The 21,822-nt window shown below is 40.4% G+C and overlaps 1 protein-coding gene across 10 annotated transcripts in view; it reads right to left on the reverse strand.

Moving 5' to 3' along the window:
- The window catches only part of ppp1r12a (protein phosphatase 1, regulatory subunit 12A), a 62,775-nt gene extending 41,587 nt beyond the window's left edge, over window positions 1-21,188 (reverse strand). For 8 of the 10 annotated variants that reach the window (XM_026146018.1, XM_026146017.1, XM_026146019.1 and 5 more), the window contains exon 1: window positions 20,840-21,187. In XM_026146018.1, the coding sequence (XP_026001803.1) occupies window positions 20,840-21,076 (237 nt within the window). In that variant the 5' untranslated portion in view covers window positions 21,077-21,187. Of the gene's footprint in view, window positions 1-20,839 lie in introns of all 10 variants that reach the window. The other 2 variants (XM_026146025.1, XM_026146023.1) reach the window with 1 other exon arrangement.
- Window positions 21,189-21,822: the final 634 nt, after the last annotated feature.

Consider the following 21,822-nt stretch of genomic DNA (forward strand, 5'->3'; position numbering starts at 1 on the left):
AATCCTTGAAGTAAATGAAATCCTAGATTGACCTTTGAGACAAAGTCATAACTCACTGAAGGCTGAGCTGCCATACGTCATTAAACATATGATTCATCCCGTCAGGGCTGAGTTCTTTCTTCTCTTTAAGACTAAAAAGGTTCTCCGTAAGAGAACCTGACACTTCTGGGAAGGAAAAACAAATATATGTACACACATACACATACATCAAGAACTAATCAATGCATGCAGGATGCTCCATTTGACTGGTCGTTAATGTACATTATGTGGCTAGCTTCTGAAAACAGCTCTGTTAATCCATTAGGTTTTGTGGGATGTGGCTCAGCAAGAACTCTCAGTGAAATGTCGAAGAGAGTGCAGTTCTCCAAGAAAACCCTGCTGCAATTTTAAAATAATCAGAAACAACGAACGAGTTTGACAATCATCTATGCTCCTTTCATATTTCTGTGGTGGTGACCAGGGGTTTTTCCTGGCTGAGAATAGACCTGCCTTTGCAGTATGCATCTTTTCCACATACTGCAAAGGCAAAGAGTGTGCTATACAATTTTTTTTTTAAAAACCCTATCAATTTTTCTGTGATTTCTCACCATTTGACAGAAACATTCCAATTATACTACAGTAAATAAAGCTATTCATAGTAATTTATACACCGGCACATGTACATATTGTTGAAATGCACAGTGCTATAATGGTTTTTAAGGCCAGTGCAAACCTATTTTAACCCATCAGTCATAACAGACGGCTTGACATCTAAATCACAAGATGCCTGTGTTATATGCCTGCATTTGCCACTTCAAGTGGCAGTTTGTGCAACAGCAAAATTAAACCCATCTCCTTACTCAACCACAGTAAGATATTGATACAGCTCATGAACATGTCATCAGGTTTTATCATCTTAAACAGAGTCATCAAAAATGCTCAATACAAGCATTGCTTTCATTGTTGACTTGCTTTTTTTAAGACAAACTTTCAAAAAAAAAAGAGTAGCTGCCAATGTGCATGTCTCTCCTTTCCATATTTATAAATTACCACACCATGGAGGGCTTTTTAAAAGTACAGTTGTGAGATTAAATTACCAAACCATTCCAAGCCAGCAGAGATAAATATGGAGCAGATCAGGACAGAGACAACAATACTGCGTGTGTCAGCCTAATCCTGAGATAATATGGAGGAATCAAACCATACTCTGTACAAGTGCTGCATACAAGATGGGAAAAGCCAAAAAATGCACCCATGACGTGTATTGAAGAAAGGAGGCCGGTGTGTTGCCATGACAAAAAAGCCAAAGAGAGAACGTGGGTTCAGGCCTTGCCGGGCTTTTGTAAGAAACATAAATAAATAGAGAAAAGACTTCATTTTAAAGCACGCGGGGGTTAGTTGGATAACCCTTCAAGGCAGCACTTGCAGCAAACCGCTGAGAGAGACCTCAAAAAACTAACACTGAAAGGAGCATCTGTGGTGCCATCCTTCTTTTTTAACCTCTTGCAGGCAGGACTTAACTGTTATTGAAGCAACTCTCAGGACCTTTTATAGTCAAGAAAAGCTTGTTGTGCAATTATGCCTTTGTTTTTACGACATTTAGTACTTCTTTTAACACGTTCAAATTTGTTGTATATTACAACAATTTATATTTTTACTTATAGTTATTTTAATTTATTAATTTTTTTTTTTTTTTTTTACCTCAACTATTTAAAGACATACTGTATTCAATTTTGAGATACATGTTCTTGCTTAAGCTATTCATTACGCATTTGTTGTGCTTAACTTGATTTTTAACTATGTAACAAAGGACTCCCAACACTCTGGGATGAACAACGCATATGTGCAGGTCCTACTGCCAATAATCGTGCTCGAAAGACTTGGTGTGGTGATATGAAGTCATTCACCCAGAACCCTATTGTGTTGTGCATGGATATTAAAGTTGGTCCTTGGTTTCTCTTTTTCAGGAGTTTCTGTGAAACTGACTAGTTTTCACTATAAGCGTTGTTAGACCTGGCTTGGCAGGAGTACTTCAGTACAATCTGATGTTCTGCTGTAACGCTAATTGCTAACAATACAGTGACTCAGACAGAAATGCAGGGCTATGCACATCTGCGCACAGGAAAAGCAAGAAAGCGGCAGGACTTAATTTCTTATTATCAGCATGAAGAGAAAGGCTACTAAGATTTATTTAAAAAAAGAAAAGAAAAAAGAAAAACACACACACACACCTTGGTTTTTGTTGTGTAAGTATCTAAATTACAATTCCTGGCCAACGTGGAGTCAGAGGTCCTCTGGCCTGCCTGCTTTGCAATACAGTGGAGGAACCTGTGCAGATTAAACCTTTTGTACTCTTATGGTTTATTTCAAATGTGTCCACTGTCATTTTTTATTAATTGCAAACCTAAACTCATTTCCTTTCATAGATCACACATTTACATTTTTAATTAAACTCACCATCTGACAAGTGTCATAGTGACACTTTATAAGGAACAGTATACGGCCTGATACAGTGAAAGGGTACAGGGTATAGCCACTGCTCGTCTATAAAAAGGGTAGGTCCATTATCCAGTGGGACATCTTACAGAGAGCTCCAAGCTCAATTTAGCAGCACTCCACATCAAGGGGACACTTCAAGACCCCTCCCCTTCTTGACTTCCTTTAGTAGCACCCTCAGATGAGCGACTCGAGCACCCTGCAGAAAGCTGCTGTTGTGCCTTCTGCACAATTTACTGCTTGGAGTGCCAGGGAAGTCACTGGCACAGACTACCAGGCTATTATGTTGGCAGTTATTCTATACTGAATGACAGTGTCAATGGTGCACACCCACGGTAGGACCTCTGACTGACAGTGATGTGTCTGTGTGTTAAGAAAAGCCATCAAGTGGTAAGACAGATGACGTCTACAACAGGAGAACTTGAAGAATTCAAATAACCATAATACCTATAGAGTATCATTTCAACTTGAGCAAACTGGCATATATACTTACAAACAAACAAACACCCCACTGTGCATTTTTAAATCATAAGTTATAAATGGTTAGGAAACATTTTTATCAATTTCTCCTTTAACTTTTGATAGTTTTTCACAGAAAGTGGTCTATTAGTGCGGCAAGTGCAATGAATAATGTGACATAAACACATATGCTTCAACATTACATGCTTTGATTTTATTGTAATTGTCCACTTCCACACTAACAGACCTCAAAGACTTAGAGATATCTGGAAATACACGGGTTTTCAAATGTGAACAACCACTTACCCAAATACTCTCTCCCAGGTACTGATTTGTGTGTTCAGTTGGTAGCTTTTAAAGGCAGGTTAAAAAAAAAAAAAAAAAAAAAAAAAAAAACCCACACACAGCCCCACAGCCAAGTACAGCATAAATATCTGGTGGAACAGATACCAAAATTCCTTTTTGCAAACAAATGATTGAAAATCATAGTTAAACACTTTTTGAATATCTGTCATGCTTAAAATAACAACACAGTATGACAAATACAAAATTAACCCATTAAAAGAAAAGCATCCCTGTATAAAACACTAAAACTGCTCCACAGTTGATGCAACATTAGCCAGCATTTGAAATGTGTAGAAGTAATACAAAAATGTCATCAGCCATTTAACATATGTTGGTATCACCTAATCTCACAATGCTTATGGACTGCTGCATGCAATGCACAGAATGCAAGTCCCAAATACTGCAAGTTTTCTTGCAGCACATCTGATTCACTTGTACTACTGACTATATAGTCCTGCCACATCTTTATAGATGAGTTACAGGGTGATAATTAAACACATTGGCAGTAGATGTTAATATGCAAACAATAACATTCACTTGGCATGACTGTACATTACTGCTTAGCTGTTTGGTTGCTTGTTATAGGAGTATTATCATGTAATTAGCACTTAAGGACATAATGTAAGGCCTCTATTACCTGATATCCACACTCAGTTAACATATGAAATAATGTTGCCATGAGCATAATTTGTAATTTAATATGAATACATATGACCCATGAAGGGATCATTTTACTATAATCAAACACTGATCTAGCCAATGCATATAAGGGAGAACTATTCCTTTATTTGCCGATGGCATTGTGTTTCACAACGCAACAGTGGCATATCTGTTTAGGAACAATGTCCAGATTGCTCAGGATAAGTCACACACCTTGCAGCCAGTTTTCATAGGGACTTTTCCCTATTTGCTTTTTCCCTGTTAATAAGAACTGCAACAGCAGTAAAACAGAAGATTATTACGCTGATGGTTGGGTAACTGTGTAAAAGGTTTAGTCCACAAAAGGCTTCAGTCACTCACTACACGCTTTAAAAAACAAAAATACAAAATAAAATGAATCAGGTGAGAAAGAGCCCTGATAGCTTTCAAAAATTTGTGTTAGTCATGGAAAAAATAAAAGCTTAATAATATATAATTCCTTTCTTGATTAGGGAAAGATCAGCTTTCTCCTATATAAAGCAACACTATGTACAGTAAAGTGGCTTCAGCTGGAGCTCAAAGCTGGCCTTCCTTCCTTTACTCGTCTCCCTCCCCCTTGAACAGCACAACTTCTCTCTGCTACCACCTAGCCAGTACGCAGCAAGGCCCTGGACTAACATACCAGTGGAGAAATTCCCAGATAAGTAATACTCCTAGCCTTGAGGGTTCAGGCATCAGCACTCTGGCCACTCCTCATGGGCTACGTCACCGGCTCAGAGGCACACATCCACTTCCACAAAAGGAATTCCTTCTTACCGCCTGCATGTAAGTATGAGAGCCCCATGTGTCTGCATTTGCATGTGTGAGAGAAAGAGAGAGTGAGAGAGTAACATGCATCAACCCAGACAAAGAGTTGGGATGAATATTAAAAATTAAATACACCGGAGAGCAAAGAAAGTTTATATGCATTTTTAGGGAAAATTGGAGTAGGACATTTAATACAGCGGTATACATGTGAAAGTGTGTGTTTATGTCAGTGTGTATTTACGTCTGAGACAAAGAGCTTTCAGCTCCTGTGCTATTGGCAGGGTTCAGGAGGCCAGAGAGTTCAAAGGGGAGGGATGAAGCACCGCAGGGCGACCAGCTGGGTCCCTACACTACATGAGCTCTGTCGGGAGCTGTAACTACACATGCGCGCACACACACACACACACACACACACACACACACACAGAGAACTGAAGGCGTGTGTGTGTGTAACTGCTGCTGCTACTGAGGACAACCATATATGGCCCCAGGATTCCCATGGAAAGAGACCAGGATTGTGGAAGAGGGGGAAAAATGCCTGCAAGATTCTAACTGTATGCATCGCCTGGGCTTTTGCTCAGAAGCTTCAACAATAGCCTCACTTGAGAGCCAAGTTTGTTTCCATGTCAGGGGTCTAAAGGCGAGAGCGGGCAACGGGAGAGGAGAGGTAGAGGTCAGATAGCCATGGAGAGATGCGACCTCTGTTGATATTTCCATATAATAGAGCCTTTATGTAGATGCTTCTCTACAGACTGCTCAGTTGACTGAAGAGGCACTGAACCACATTACCATCCTTCCATGTAACAGTCCTTTGTCATCCTTCACACCACCAAGCTCCAAACCTAAGAGGTTAAATGGAAAGGGTACATCTGCCTGGTATGCATCTAATCTACTTGTATAAATATGGATCACCAGAGTAGGAATAAAAAGAAAATAGCTACTACACAATCCCACATAGCAAGGCTAAATTTATAGTGGAGTGGCTCAAAATGAGCTAAATATTATGTGGGTAGTTTCATTTTTGATTATTGAAGATACAAAAAAGGTGAACTGAGGTACACAAGAAAAATTTCATAAAGGGGCAAAGCCCTTCTAGAAGCAACTCTTGCACCCCAGTAACCACCTTGAAAAGAGATCCAGGCAGTTATTTTGAAGGCCATTTTAAAATGAATCAGTAATTCAATGATAACTCGCATAATAAGTACACGTATAGTCTCTCCAATGAAATCTGATTTAAAAACTGCTTGAAAGGTTTTGGCAAGCACCCTTACAAAAAAGGTCTTACAGGGATCACAAACAGCATTTCTGCTTGTCCCACAGGAGCACTGAGCAAAAGTCATGCTAGTCACATTATGGATACAAGCCAGGAAATAAAATTTAAAAAAAAAATCCAAATATCTTTTTATGACAATGAATAGAGAGAAACATCCACCACTGCAAAGCTGAAACTCCAGGAAACCTCTACTATGCACTAGAGCTGGGCGATAGAACGATAACGATATGTATCGCGATATAACTTTTACTCGATAGAGAAATTAAGCTATCGCGATAGACTTCGCCGCTCTTTTTTTTTTTTTTTTTCAAAAAAAAAAAAAAAAAAAAAAGGTCAGCCAATCCAAATTAAGTAGCGCAGAGCCGAACCAATCACAGCCGCAGCGTCACGTCGCGTGACTTGTTACGTACAGCACAAGTGCCAAGCCGTGTGTTTGTTTGGGAAGCAGCCAGCGGGTAATGGAGCCAGCGCGTAATGGAGGAAATGAGTGTGCCGACTAGAAAAATCAACCGAGCGTGACCGAAGAGAAAACAGATGATGGTTGCAATGCCGGAGAGATTGTCGAACGGAAGAGCCATAGAAGTTCCGTAGTGTGAAGGTATTTCGGCTATTTCAAGTCTGACAAAAAACAGAGTAGCGTGCACTGTAAATTGTGCCGAAAGCAAGTCTGGAAATATAATAAACTGGTGCATGCGTCACACTGTGCGCCACGTTATTGTTTCGGTGAAATGAATTTCTACAATACTGTTACTGTTAATTCTACTCTCTGCAGTGTTTAAATGCTTACATATACACACAGTTACTGTCCCTCCACACATACGACTCGGTTCTGCTTCTATGCCGCAGCTTTGTTTACTTTTTCCCACCGAGGCTTCTAGACTTCTGATTGGCCAACATTTCTGCACGGTTAGGAATCTAGCTCCACCTGCTGCTTTGGCATGTTCATAGCAGCATTTTCCTTCATTTCTGCCTTTATGTGTGGACGGGATTATTTTTTAAAACGAAAACGGAAAATCTCCGTTTTCAAAAATACCCGTGTACCCGTGGATGTAGCCTCAGTCTCTGACTGGAAGCACTAATTCGTCATTCGGCTTTTGTCAGACTAAAGTAACTGTTAAAAGTGTTTGAAAAGCTAAGCTATACAACAAGGAGAGATTGAGAATTTCCTTTTAGTTCTCAGTTTATTTGATATTGACAAAAGTTAGTCAGTTTTGTCTGTTCTTCTGTAAAACAAACTAAGATTTATTTTTAGAATTAATATTTTGTTTCTAAGTGGAATTGACAATTTAGTCTGTTTCGTTTGTTCTATTTTGAAACTTAAACGCTTTAGCGGCTGCCTTTTGTGTAGTTTGCAATATTTGCCTTTATCTATCTGAAAAAGTCTCATGTTCCTTAAGTACATCTACCCTGTTGAACTTATTATGGGAAATAAATATTTAAATAAAAACAAGCTGCTGATTATTTCACATTTTACTTGTGAGCAACGGCACATTTAAATCTTACAAACATAGTTATTTGGCTTATATCGTGATAGATATCGTTATCGCCTGAAATGAAAAAAACATATCGTGATATGAAAAAATCTCATATCGCCCAGCTCTACTATGCACATGCACAGTGCAACAGGGGCTAATGTGTTTCCCTGTTGGCTCTACTAAGACATTGATTTCTACTGAAGATTCTTTCAGTGCATTCTCCTTATATAATCTCTGCTCAAGTGAGTCCCAAATTACAAACTGATACACAGATCCAACAAAGCCCTCAGTCATCTAGGAAACCATTTGAGAACCTGTTGTAAGGTAAATTGTGAACCACGATGGTGCATGTAGCAGTGTACATGTTCGCACATATGTCTGTTATGGGCTGGTGTCAGTGATAAAAGCACAGGGAGTGGAAGGAGCAAGCTCACTAGCGGAGCCTCAAAGAGGAAATGAGAAAAATAAACAGCCACTTCCTGTTCCTCTCTGGCCTGAAATCTCCAAGACCCAGATCCCTCTGACCATCACCACCTCTAAGAGAACGGATGCATCCATTTTTACTCTCTTTCAAACACAAAAAGATCAACAGGACAGGAATGCTAATTTTAATTTAAATGTCGCCATATTAATGATTAATAGTTAGTGAGAAGTTTTCTTAAAAACATGCATCCCATGCAGCTGATAAACGTGTGACAACACTACACACGTTCACTAAAAACAGAAAACATTCATCACGCAACATGTGAGCATTTAAAATAACTGCTTAGGTCTTTACCATCAAAATAAAAGGCAATACATTTTTTCAAATGAATATGATCTCTTAAAAAGACCCAGGATCTTTATACAGAGGATCATGAAATTATTGGCTCGTAGTGCCAAAATGTAATAAATTGTTGGTTCCCTATACAGCAGCTTGAGTGGTTTTGGGTCATTAATTATTAATTTTACAGTCTATTAACATCGCAGCTTGATTGGACTTAGTGACCTCACATTTATGCTCCATAAAACAAGGAAATAAAATTGAGTTCGAAGGCACTAATTAAGTTTTACCTAATCTTATTTTATAATCAGGCTTTTTGTTAAGCTAGCATGACTTTTGTGACTTCAACGTATCACCCTCACTTGCATCACCATCAACTGAAATTGATTTTAAACAAATACTTTAATAAAAGGAGTTTAAAACAAAAGGGAGAGATTACATTTCATCCTGCTACACGTTTACCAACATTTAGTATTTTGCATCAGTAAAAGTCAATTCATTTTTCTTTACCAGGCACACTATTAATTCTTGTTTTCAGGGGGACAAAACAAGAACACGAAAGAAATATGCCAAAACAAAGCATGAGCTCTGAGCATACACAGGGGCTATACTCGTATCTTGAATCACTTAAATTACTAGCCAAAGCACTTAGACTCTCAAGGTCCAGGCCCATTTACTGTCACTGACATTTAGCTGCAGGGAAAAATATGGCCTGCATGGGCTGATTCACAAGAACACAGCAAACAGCAGGTTCAGTCAATCTCATGGCCACATGGATCAGCATTAACAAGAAAAATCAATGCCACCCAAGTATAAAGGAGTACAGTTACACTTAATCGATATATTCTCCAAGTTTAATTTCTGATAACCTATTTCTAAGGTCCAGTGAGTTCCAGAGTTTAAGATGAGTGAAAACGCAAAAGAGAAAAAAAAAAAAGTTTTGTGATCAGTGTTATGATTAAAGGAGCTCTTGAGCCCGTCCGCAGATTCTTAAGTTTGAGAATAGCCGTCTTATTAAAAAGCATCCAAAATTTAGCCCAATGGAGTTGGAGTCTTAATGGAGTTACATTTAAGACTGTCAGTTCAACTTTGTGTGTGTTGTCAATTTTTGAATCCATTAAAACACATTCAGCAATAATCATATTGTATATTTAATGCAGGTGAACTAACGCACATATAGCACTGAAGTTACATGATGAGCGTGGGTTAATGTCCACACACACCTGTGCAGGATGTAGTCATTTCTCCAATGGAGTGGTTATATGCCAGCTGACACAGCAGACACGCAACTCTTTACAACTAAGGCAAAAGCACGCCTATTAGTTCGACTATAACCTGTCTTACTTCCCAACATGTTTGTTTACACCTTCCAATCAGAAAACAGGGAGGTTGCTGCTTTCTCGATGCTAAACAGCTGCTGTCATACATCAATAAAATATGAATCAATTACAACTAGTAGCATTTCTGGTGCAGACAAGTGAAGGCAGCAACTTTGACTATTTAGTGGGCATGAAATAGGTTTTTATGTAATACCTGAAAACAACAATGAGTAATAATTGTGCCAAATAAAAGAACAAGGGTGACATGTCAAAGTCAGGTGATGTCTAATGGGCCAATGGCCGCTTTCCCTTTGTTAGCTGAAGATGCAGCCATTTTGAGACTAAATGGAAAGAATGTAACCTCACCCTTACAGACAACAAATGGACATGCAGCCTCTGCCTTAATTGTACTCGCTGTTCTGTAAGACAATGAGGAATTCATAGTGTCTGAGTCCAGGTGTTTTCACTTCAACAACAGCTCATAAAAAACACTCAGCATGAGACGTGTGCCTGCCGCCAAGCAAACAACAGCGGGATCACTCCAAGACCACCTGGCTTAAGTAGAAAACGAGCACTATATGCCACAGGGTGGGAACAAAAAAAAAAAAAACAAACACCACAAGCTGAAGTCATCTCAAAAACATTTCACAGCAGCTAAATACTATACACAGTTTGAAAAAGTGGGGGCAGACAGAAAAGCAAGTGGCGGTCATTAATCTGTTAAAGCACCTGACGAAATCCTTTACCAGTTCTGCAGTCGAGCTTGCATTTTATTTATCATCAACCTCTCAAATGTTTTCATGATACAGTGAAGGAGATGTGGTCTAATTTTAAGGGTGCTAAATAACCATCAAAGAAAGTGCAACACTGACCTCATCAAAACACTTAGAAAAAGCAAATGGGTAAAAATAGCAGCCTCTGGTTTGAGATCAGTGTCTCATTTTCCTACATTGTTATAAAGCAGTGCTGCCAGCTTTCAGCAATGCAATAATTACAACTGGCTAAAAACTTATGTGTGACATAAGACATTTTGTTTGACACGAAATGCACTTTTGGGCAAGGTCGAAGCAGCAATCCTCAAACATGGCAGCAGGTTTACTCTGCTGAGGAATTCGATCCAGCTGAGTTACGACCCCAGGTGAACCAGTTGCAACCTGCAGCGATGCTCAACGAAACTACTTCAGCAAAGTCTCTCTGTTTCAGGTCCTATGGCGGGGAGGTCTCTGGCATCTCATCCCAGCAGTGTCAGAGCCGCACACGCATACAAATAAATAAATAAATAAATCATCTGCCCTACAGTTCTTATAAAGGGCAAACAGTTTCATGCAAACTCAGTGAGGTAATGCCTTATTAGATTTTCATTTAGGTTACAATGTTGGTCTTTAACGATCATGAAAACAAGATAACCAGGATAAAACTTACTTTTTAGCCTTCATTTTTGCTACAAAGCTCTCATTTTGTCTTGTGTTTTAAAGAAAGCACACCTCTTCTCTTTACAACGAGATGCTTCGCCACTGTACTGAAAGTCCAAATGGAAAGATCGTCAAGAAGATCAATCCATCCGTGGTCAAGAAAATCCATGTGGAAATAAAAGTCATAAAAGCTTTCCATACATGAACCTGTGGAAGGATCATTAACAGTTGCTGGCAGCTGCTTTTCATCTCCTAGAGTCGCCGGTTGTCTTTGCAAGTGAGCTTTATGGTAAAAAGCACCAGCTAGTCTAGGCCCAACTCCCTACTTGACAACCCCCCTGCCTCCCTCCATTACCCCCTTATTTATCCCCTGCAAAAAGACAAGTCAAGTTTAACAAATGTATAAAGATTGACAAAAGTTTTTGCCATACTCGAGCAACCCTACATGACCAATTACAATTAAACATATACACTGACCTGATATATTTACTAACTACAAATGCTTTTCATGTCAATTCATGGCATTTAGTTTTAAGCCAGACATGTTATCTCAATACAGTGTACATGAAAGTATCATAGACATGTCACAATCAGCAGATGACCTGGCGTGTTGCAAAGTGTTGGCGCGCAAACACCACAGGGACTTCCTGCTGATGATTATGGGGTTGGTAAAAAAGCTGAATGAAACAGCAAGGAGGGCCAGCTTGACAAGGAGAGACCTGCCAATTATACGCAAGTAAAATATGTTGCGGGACTCCAATATACACTCAGTAATCAAGTAGGCTCTCGTTACAATGGTGCTGCAGTGATTCATTCCAGACTGGAATTCAGCTTTATACTTGCAGTTCTATGTCAAAGGTTAAATTTAGATTTATCTCACGCGCGAACATACAGTGTTATGAAGCGCTGGTTCCTGCTGTGTCAAGTTCAACACCTTTCATTGTAGTCAGGCACCACACTAATTCTTGTCAGCTCTTTGACTCAAAGGGTGGCTACAGTTTACTCTCACGGTCCCCGTTTTGCTTCACGTAGTTAATAACTTCATGAGGAAATTATATTTCGTCGGCTTTCTAAGACTGCAATGCTGTCAGAGAAGACAATCATTTATCAAATTTACGAAAAATGGCAATCAGAGGCTAAAGAATATACAGTCTTTCATGTGGTCTGTACAGTTTCCTTGTTTGATTTTAGACCATGTTCTGAAATATTAAACAGCGATGTATAATTAGAAATTATACACAAATATAACTCTTATAGTGGGCAGCAATTAGGAATGAAGATTAGGAACAACAAGACACAGTCAAACATTCAAAAACGACAGTCTGAAGACTGTTTGGGCTGAACAAAGAACAATTAAAAAAAAAAAAATACTAGACTGTCTACATTCATGTCCATGAATTATTAAATTAATGTATTCAGCATTATGTTAGAAATGCATGAGTGATTATGCAGCTCCTGTAAGTCTGCCCTGAAACCATAACAAAGAACGTCAAAGCCCTGTGCAACCTTTTACAAGAAAAGTGACCTGAAAGCAGACTTGTAAAATGGGCTGCAACTGCTGGGTAGGAAGAACCTGTTTCAGCCTAAATACTGTGGCGTGCGCACACACACACACACACACGTTTAAATTAAGCTAACATTCTAGAATGGGGTTTATTTATGATATTCTCATTCCCCCAGTAACTCTTTAGCTAGAACTAGTTTTGTGAATGAGTTTAAGCAAACAAGCATCCCCTATACACATCAAAGTCCCTTTGTGCCATGTATTGTTACGTGTTACACGCAAAGTTTGCACTCACAAGATCCTGCTTCCTGTATATCCCAAGGCCATCTGTCGTACACAACAAATTAATGAATTAAATATCAAACAGTTGGACTTTAAAGTAATTTTGATTGTTGTCTTTAATATTCAAATCACACTGAAGGCTAAGTTTTTAACCAGTCAAGAAATAATAATAATACACTAAAGCTACCTAACAGCAAACGATATCCCTAGCACTCAAAGGGACCCCAATTGTGTTGCTTTTGATGGTCAGGTATATGTCAATGCATTTAAAAATCGCTTCACATACTGTACCAAATCTTAACACACTTCTACTTAAAATTACATGCAAAGGTTTTGCTTTGTCATCTGTGCTTATTTTTCTAACGCTTTTAGACAACATGCTATAAAGCCCCTCCAAAACCTCACAATATGTTGAAGTACTCACAGCACTGTGCATTCCAGCTTATCACCAAAATATGTAATCCTAGATAGTCTTTATCTAACAGCCATCAGATCTAGAGGTTATTATGCAGGCAGATCATCTAGCTGGGCGTATTTGAGGATTAGGAGCCTTTTAGTAAGTCACTAGCCTGGACCTTTATCGTGTGGACTACCAGAAAAGGGAAGATCTTTAATGCAGAAATCTATATTTAAGGTTTCTACAGGCCTGATACACAATCGGGAATTAAGTAGACTAATAATCAATATAGATTTCACTTTAAAAAGTGCATTATTTGGGCATTTTTGTGTAACAGGTAAACTATGCATGCTTGTCAGAAATGAAGCTACTGTCTTAGATATGGAAGTTCAACAAGAGATGATGTTTATTGCACCTTTATCAATAGCAGCATAGCTCCACTAGCTCACGATAGGTGCTTGAGACTGAATGTGTTGCTCTGTGCTTGATGCAGATAAGCTTTCAGTTGTGATGTGCAAAGTTATGCAGGTAGGACATGAGACCACAGAATGGGGACGGCATCAGAGCCAAATCAGCACATTTTAAAATAAATTTGAATCGAAAACAGTCTACAGAAAAACAAGTCAAATGTGGGACCAGATACAGTGGGGCAAAAAAGTATTTAGTCAGCCACCGATTGGGCAAGTTCCCCCACCTAAAATGATGACAGAGGTCAGTAATTTGCACCAGAGGTACACTTCAACTGTGAGAGACAGAATGTGAAAAAAAAAAAAAAAATCCATGAATTCACATGGTAGGATTTGTAAAGAATTTATTCGTAAATCAGGGTGGAAAATAAGTATTTGGTCACCTCAAACAAGGAAAATCTCTGGCTCTCACAGACCTGTAACGTCTTCTGTAAGAAGCTTTTCTGTCCCCCACTCGTTACCTGTATGAATGGCACCTGTTTGAACTCATCATCTGTATAAAAGACACCTGTCCACAGCCTCAAACAGTCAGACTCCAAACTCCGCCATGGCCAAGACCAAAGAGCTTTCGAAGGACACCAGGAAAAGTATTGTAGACCTGCACCAGACTGGGAAGAGTGAATCTACAATAGGCAAGCAGCTTGGTGTGAAAAAAATCAACTGTGGGAGCAATCATCAGAAAATGGAAGACATACAAGACCACTGATAATCTCCCTCCATCTGGGGCTCCACGCAAGATCTCATCCCGTGGGGTCAAAATGATCATGAGAACGGTGAGCAAAGATCCCAGAACCACACGGGGGGACCTGGTGAATGACCTGCAGAGAGCTGGGACCAAAGTAACAAAGGTCACCATCAGTAACACACTACAACGGCAGGGAATCAAATCCCGCAGTGCCAGACGTGTTCCGCTGCTGAAGCCAGTGCATGTCCAGGCCCGTCTGAAGTTTGCCAGAGAGCACATGGATGATACAGCAGAGGATTGGGAGAATGTCATGTGGTCAGATGAAAACAAAGTAGAACTTTTTGGTATAAACTCAACTCGTCGTGTTTGGAGGAAGAAGAATACTGAGTTGCATCCCAAGAACACCATACCTACTGTGAAGCATGGGGGTGGAAACATCATGCTATGGGGCTGTTTTTCTGCCAAGGGGACAGGACGACTGATCCGTGTTAAGGACAGAATGAATGGGGCCATGTATCGTGAGATTTTGAGCCAAAACCTCCTTCCATCAGTGAGAACTTTGAAGATGAAACGAGGCTGGGTCTTCCAACATGACAATGATCCAAAACACACCGCCCGGGCAACAAAGGATTGGCTCCGTAAGAAGCATTTGAAAGTCCTGGAGTGGCCTAGCCAGTCTCCAGACCTCAACTCCATAGAAAATCTGTGGCGGGAGTTGAAAGTCCGTGTTGCTCGGCGACAGCCCCAAAACATCACTGCTCTCGAGAAGATCTGCATGGAGGAATGGGCCAAAATACCAGCTACTGTGTGTGCAATCCTGGTAGAGACCTATAGTAAACGTTTGACCTCTGTTATTGCCAACAAAGGTTATGTTACAAAGTATTGAGTTGTATTTTTGTTATTGACCAAATACTTATTTTCCACCCTGATTTACGAATAAATTCTTTACAAATCCTACCATGTGGATTCATGGATTTTTTTTTTTTCCACATTCTGTCTCTCACAGTTGAAGTGTACCTCTGGTGCAAATTACTGACCTCTGTCATCATTTTAGGTGGGGGAACTTGCACAATCGGTGGCTGACTAAATACTTTTTTGCCCCACTGTATTTAGATTGCAGCCATCCTAGACCTCTCCAAATGAGATGACGGGGTGTCCCTTCTTCTTCCAAAAAGACAGAAGGCCTAGGTTCTATAGCAGAATAACATGCTGTGCTTATCAGGAGGACAGCAATGTGTCAAAGGCATTTTTGCCCTCCTCTCAGTGGCCAACTGCAAGCATCAGGCACAGCTGAGAATCTCATGTTTGGGACTGCAGTGAGATCCACAGCAATTATGTAATGTGTTAAAATGACTGATGCTGCTCTGGATGAAAAGAAACGCAGCCACCTCACATTATCATCATCTTCCACTACATAGTCTGAAACTGTTCCATTACAGATCCATGAGCCTGAGTATTTCAAATTGCTAAGCACCGCCAGAGAGTCTCTCTCTGTTCAGTCTGTTATGCAACTCCCACTCTGTTCATGCAAATCCACCAACACAAGTGACTAGCAACCCTCGAGTCGTCATGGAGACGAGGCAAGATAATGTTCATAGACTTTAGGGCAATAATGAGGGTGTGTAATGTCAACAGAGCATGGGCATTGTAATGTCCAGCTCTGACATGTTAAGCTAAGCTGAATCCTGTCACCTTGGTCTGGGGAGGGGGGGGGGGGGGGGGGGGGGTGTCAGAGATCCTGAGCGCTAAAGAAAAAGTTCAGGTGTAGGTCAGCGGGTAGATTTTGTTGTGTGAAGCAACAAGCCCCTCCACTCTAATTGCTTCAGTGGAGCTCAGTGAGCACCAGTCAGCTGGGCTTTGGCATTGTATAGGGAAAGTCAAGCCAGAGAGGGAATGACTGAAGGGGAGGGGTTTAGGTGACAGCTGAGGAATGTCTTCTCTGCTCCCTCTTTGCTATGGTTTCCAGCGGCCGTCATGTGAGGAATGCACGGGCTAGAACGACAGGACTTGGAATGCGACAGCTCTGGGACGAATTTAGCCAATGTGATCTGGAATCTCAGCTTGTCTAAGGGATTCCTAGTTCACTGGAACATCCCCTCTCTACCCTCAACCTGCATCCGTGCAGTCTGTGTTTTGGGTGAACCAATCTGTCTCAGTAAATCACGTTACAAATTCAAATCAGCTATCGAAACACTAATGTTTCTCTAATAGACTAGAGGAGTGCCAAATATCAGTACCCACCAAGGTCCTTGAGGTGAAACAGGACAAAAATATTGACAATGTGATAAATTGAAGAACCAGTCTTAAATCTCTGGAATGGCTCAAAGACTCAGAAGATTTACCCAAATAATATCAAACATGTCTGATATTTACATTTACAATTGTGTCTTCAGGAAGAGTGAATGAATGAATGAACCTCAAATGAAGTTAATGCCTATACACTTCAAGTCCCACAGCAAGTATCACTGACACTCTAGCCCTTAAGGCTAATATTATCTAGAACACTAGTAGTTAGAAATACTACCGAGTTCTCACTGAAGAACAACAACCCATGCTGGTCTTGTCTCACCAACCATTTTCTCAGATTCAGTCAAGCTTCTTATTTTTGTTTTGTTTTGCAGTGCAAAGCATTGCCAACACCCCAGCAAGCTGTTGCAACAAAGTCTCCATTTGTTTACATCTGCATGAGGTGGTATATCGCTTTGTCCGGCATGGTAATCGCAATAAGAGTTGCGTAAATATTTTTAAATCTTGCAAAATGTGCATATTTGAGGTTTGTGAGAAGAAAATATGTGACGTTGGTCCTTATGTTTGTGTTGCAACTGAACTTCAGAGTCCTTTGGACTGAGCCTGGCAACAGTGCGACTTTTCACCTTGATGCTCTTGCTTGTACACAGTCATAGTGACATCATTGATCATCATCATCACTGCTCAAGCATCACCTTAAGAAGTCTGCAAAAAGACATTGACGTGTTTACAGGTTCATCAGCAACAGGTCATTTTTAAAGAAACACAAGGTTCATGACTCAGAGACAACCTCTTGCCTAAATGTGAGATTATACTAGAGCTGAACTACAAAGCAAAGCTACAGACTGAGTCATACCCAAACTTAGTATCATCTACTGAAACCCAGTTAGGAGAACTTGTGTTGGCTGTGGTGGTATTTATAAACCTGCACCGGTCACCAGTGATCAAGTCCTCATGCAGCAACATGGCACATTTCATAACAAAGAGAGAGGTCACTCATTCACGAGGATAGCTATTATCTGGAGGGATTTTTTTCTTTTGGTCCATCTAAAATGTAACAAGAAAAGCCACACAAAGACATTAAGACAAAAGAGGCGACTGACTGTTCAGCTCATCTTTAAGAAACTTAACAGCAGTTTAACCCTCCATCACCCCTCCTCAGCTCCTTGGTAAAACACCAAACCTAGAGATCACATGGCCTTTAACACACACACACACACACACACACACACACACACACACACACACACACACACACACACACACACACACACACCCCCCGTCTCCAGAGATGGTTATGTCCGGAGAGCCGCACTTCAAATTCTTTCCTCACTCAAGTTCATCTCTGGACATCAGCCCAAAAAAAGGCAACATTTCCACCCAATGAGTTTGTATTGAGGGGTTCATGCTAATTCCAGATTTCATTAAAGCAGACTACGATCTTGAAGAAAGGTCAATTTACCAGCAGGATTAATTAATGTAAAAAAAAAAAAAACAACAACAAAAAAACAAAAACCCAAAAACGTGCATGAATCACATACAGATAAAGCTGATGACCCATGCCTTAAAACCTGCTTTTAAAACTTTTAATCTGTGCAGTGGCCTAAGTCTTGGAGAACAAACACACCATGGGAGCAAGGTGGTGCATAAAGCAGTGCTCATAATTACTAAGACGAGACATGTGGACATGAGTAATGAAGTGACATCACAGGAGATCTATGCAAGTATAAAACATTTAATGTGAATATTTTTGTAAATCCTTACATCATGTAAACACTATCCATGCTAGTGCAAACAAGATAAACAAATGCTCGTTTCCACTAGCATTATCCTTTATTTCTTCAAATTAAAATACTCCAGGATGCAATACGTAGGGAGAGAAAAATAAAAAAATAATAAAAAATATAGAGGGGCAACCACAGTTTCCCTCTTCAGAGGATGTTAGCTTCAATGTTTAATATGAAATAACCCGAAATGTAAACAGCACAAAATGCTGTCAATTAAAAAAAATAAATTGGATAAATAAAAACTCCACTATGGTACATTACAAATCAAAGAGAAATGGTCTGCTTTGATGACAGTTTTTCTGCTTCCCTGTGGCTCATCATGTAAAACACATCACCCTCTTTTACCTGAATCTATAAAGTCTCTGTAAAGGGAAGAAGGAGACTTCATTTTCTGAGATCAGCAGCAGACTTTCCAGTTTGAGTGTTAATAAACATGTGGAAATTATCTGACTCTGTAATATGTTCGACAGCATGTTCTAACTTGTGAACGAAGGTCAGGTTAAGGTTGATCTTTTTAAACCAAATACTTCTGCCCCTCTCCATCAGCCTATCACAGCAGTTGCGCCATCACGCAAAAGGCGACAAACGACTGCAGGATGTTGCAGAGAACAGTCCTGGTGCAGAGCCGCAACTCAACAAGAAGAAAGAAGAAGCTGCACAAATCACCTTTGGAGAGAACTCTGATGTCAACACAGAGCCAACTGGTTGGCACACAATATTTCTGATGTTTTCTGCAACTCTCTGGATCCAGATATCCAGCGTTACAGTTTGGCTTAATGAAAAGCTGGAATGGAACAGATCCTGATCATCTCACCCCAGCAGCCTCACAAGCACTGAAAGTGAGATCAGTTTCTGATTGGACTGATGTTTGCACTGTTGACTGTTTCAAGACACTGCAAAAATCCTGGAAGGGGGGGATAAAAGTTTATTTTCCAGTGGGAATGAAAAATTATTTATCAGAGGCAGAAACATGCAGTCAGAAGGGGGAAATCCCCCAAACCGTTCACCCTGCTTATTTCCACCAAAAAGTAAAACACTTAACTACAATGTTCTTGGTACAAAATAAGCAAGATATCTTTATAAAAGTGTCACTGTAAAAGCTAACAGTATACCCGTAATCACTTGATCCAATAAGCACAAACTGAAAAACGATATTAAAATAAATGTACTTCTTTAATGGTAAAAGCTACCTCTGAAGCAACAGAAACAAATTCATAAATTACACGACCAGGTTCTTTGTTATTTACGTTTTAATTCTAGTCTAGCTTTTGCACACCTCACTGGACTTAACCTGGTCACAACTTTCAGTAAGCTTACTGCACCAACAAGCAACCTACTTCCATCACTGGATCCATGGTGGTTTATAAAGCTTTTAAATCAGGCTTTAAACCCCATTTGGACTAAAACTACCTCACACAGCCTAAAACCCATCAAGATGAGGTGCCATTTTCAGTTTATCGGCTGTGGAAGTACAGATGCTAGTGAAAGTAGCTACCCCAGTTAGCGGGCAAATGACTAGCTTGGCACGGTTAACATCCCGGTGTAGCAAAAGCGCTAACGACACAGGCGTTTCCGATTAACTATACACAAAACAGCATAAAATTATGAGGCCCATAATTTACCACTGACGCCGTTTCTCAGGTCAGTTAATGAATGAATTAACTTCAGCTAAAGCCCCACACAGCTAACGACATTTATCTTAGCATGCTAAAGTACGTTAGCAGACACTCCGCTGGGCTAATACTGCGCTGTTACCATTCATTCTTTCCTGGCAATTAAACTAATATGCCCACTATTAATGAGGGACTGCATTTTTTAAGTCAGAGTGACAAGCAAACATTGTTTCGCAATCGTAACATTAGCCTGTATCTGAATGACGTTGTATCTAAAGCTAGTTAGCAAGGTAGCTTCTGCTTCCTCTCCAGAGAGTAGCCACAGTCAAGGAGGAGGGTTTATCAACAAAACGACTTTTACTGCTAACCAGGTAGCAGCCATCTATTGCTGGGTTCATTCTGCACGAACACCATTTATATTAAGCTCCAAACACACTAAATAGGATCCGACAATAATAAATTGACCACACAGACACTTGTCTGGCTTGATTGTATTTACAACATAAAACCGAGCCAATGTTTCAAATCGAAAAATGCAGCAGTACTGCAATTAGACTGCACCTACAGACTCAGGCTAGTTTATGGAGGCATAAAGTAGAATTAGCCCTGTAAATTAGGTGTTTGACTCTGCTGCTTCTTGCCACTTATACTCAGACAAGTGTATGCATAGTTAGCGCGGTTTACCAGTTAAACAGCCTCAGGAGGAAGCCAACGGATTCATCCCTTCTCTGCGTCGAGAAGGACGAGTATGCTAGGTAGGTAAACAACGGGATGAGAATGGCTTCCATTTGACAGGTGTACCAGGGTAAGCTTTTGCTAGCAGCCAGTCGATATTTATGTCTAATGGTACCGGCTGCTGACATAAACCCACACGGCAAGCTAACACAAACCTGGTGGAGGGCGGTGAGACCGTCTACATTGGCGTAGTTGATGTCAGCGCCCCGGTCAAGCATTCGGAGCACCTCCTCGGTATCGCCGCTCGAACAGGCGGCCAGAAACACGGCGCCATCATCGAACTTCACCTTCGTCTTTTTCTTTTTCAAAACAGGAGGCTCCTGGTCCGTTTCCGAGCCAAGCCATCGCTTTAACTGTTCATTCCGCTTCTGCTTGGCGTCCGCCATCTTCATCCCCCTCCTGTCTCGGGCTTCTTATCTTTCGCCGAGAGAGGATATACTTTATAGTGCCACTATCCCACAGCGCAGTGGGGCGTGGGAAGGGAGGGCTGGGGAGGAGGGGGAACTGAGAGAGAGAGAGAGAGAGAGAGAGAGAGCGCGAGCGTCTGGATTCCCGTAACCTCGCGAGAACTGAAGCCCAGGAACTGCAGCATAACGTCATCATCAGCAGATTATAAAACAGAGTGAGTGAGCGAGCAAGCAGGGTAATCCTTATAGACTGTGCACACCAAATAAGACAAAATTACTTTAAAATATTGCATAACCTTTTGCGGGGTGTCAAGAAGTTTCAAAGAGAGGCTCTCTAAGGTGTAGTAGCTAATATTTTTTGACCACCTCTAGGCTATTGTTTGCTGTGATATAGCTGGGAACACAGAAGTAACTTAAAACCATATGTCAGTGAATGTACCTGCAGCAGAAAACAGTGTTATCTGTAAGAACTACCAAATCTTCCCACCTTCTTCGTGCCATTGGTGAAGGAAAGGAAAAGGAGGTCTGAAACAGGGACGTTTCCAGGATTCTTTCAGTGGGGTGGCACATGCACCCACAACATCTTGCTTTTGTCAATACATCATAGACATAAGACATAATCTCTCCAGTGTGTCCTGTCTTTTTTAATGTTGTATTATAACTAGCAATCATATCAATTAACTTGTGATTTACAGACGTCACCCTTTCTTTTCATTTGAGGAAGCAGGAAG

The sequence above is a fragment of the Astatotilapia calliptera genome, chromosome 17 (assembly GCF_900246225.1).
Source record: "Astatotilapia calliptera chromosome 17, fAstCal1.2, whole genome shotgun sequence".
NCBI lineage: Eukaryota > Metazoa > Chordata > Actinopteri > Cichliformes > Cichlidae > Astatotilapia > Astatotilapia calliptera.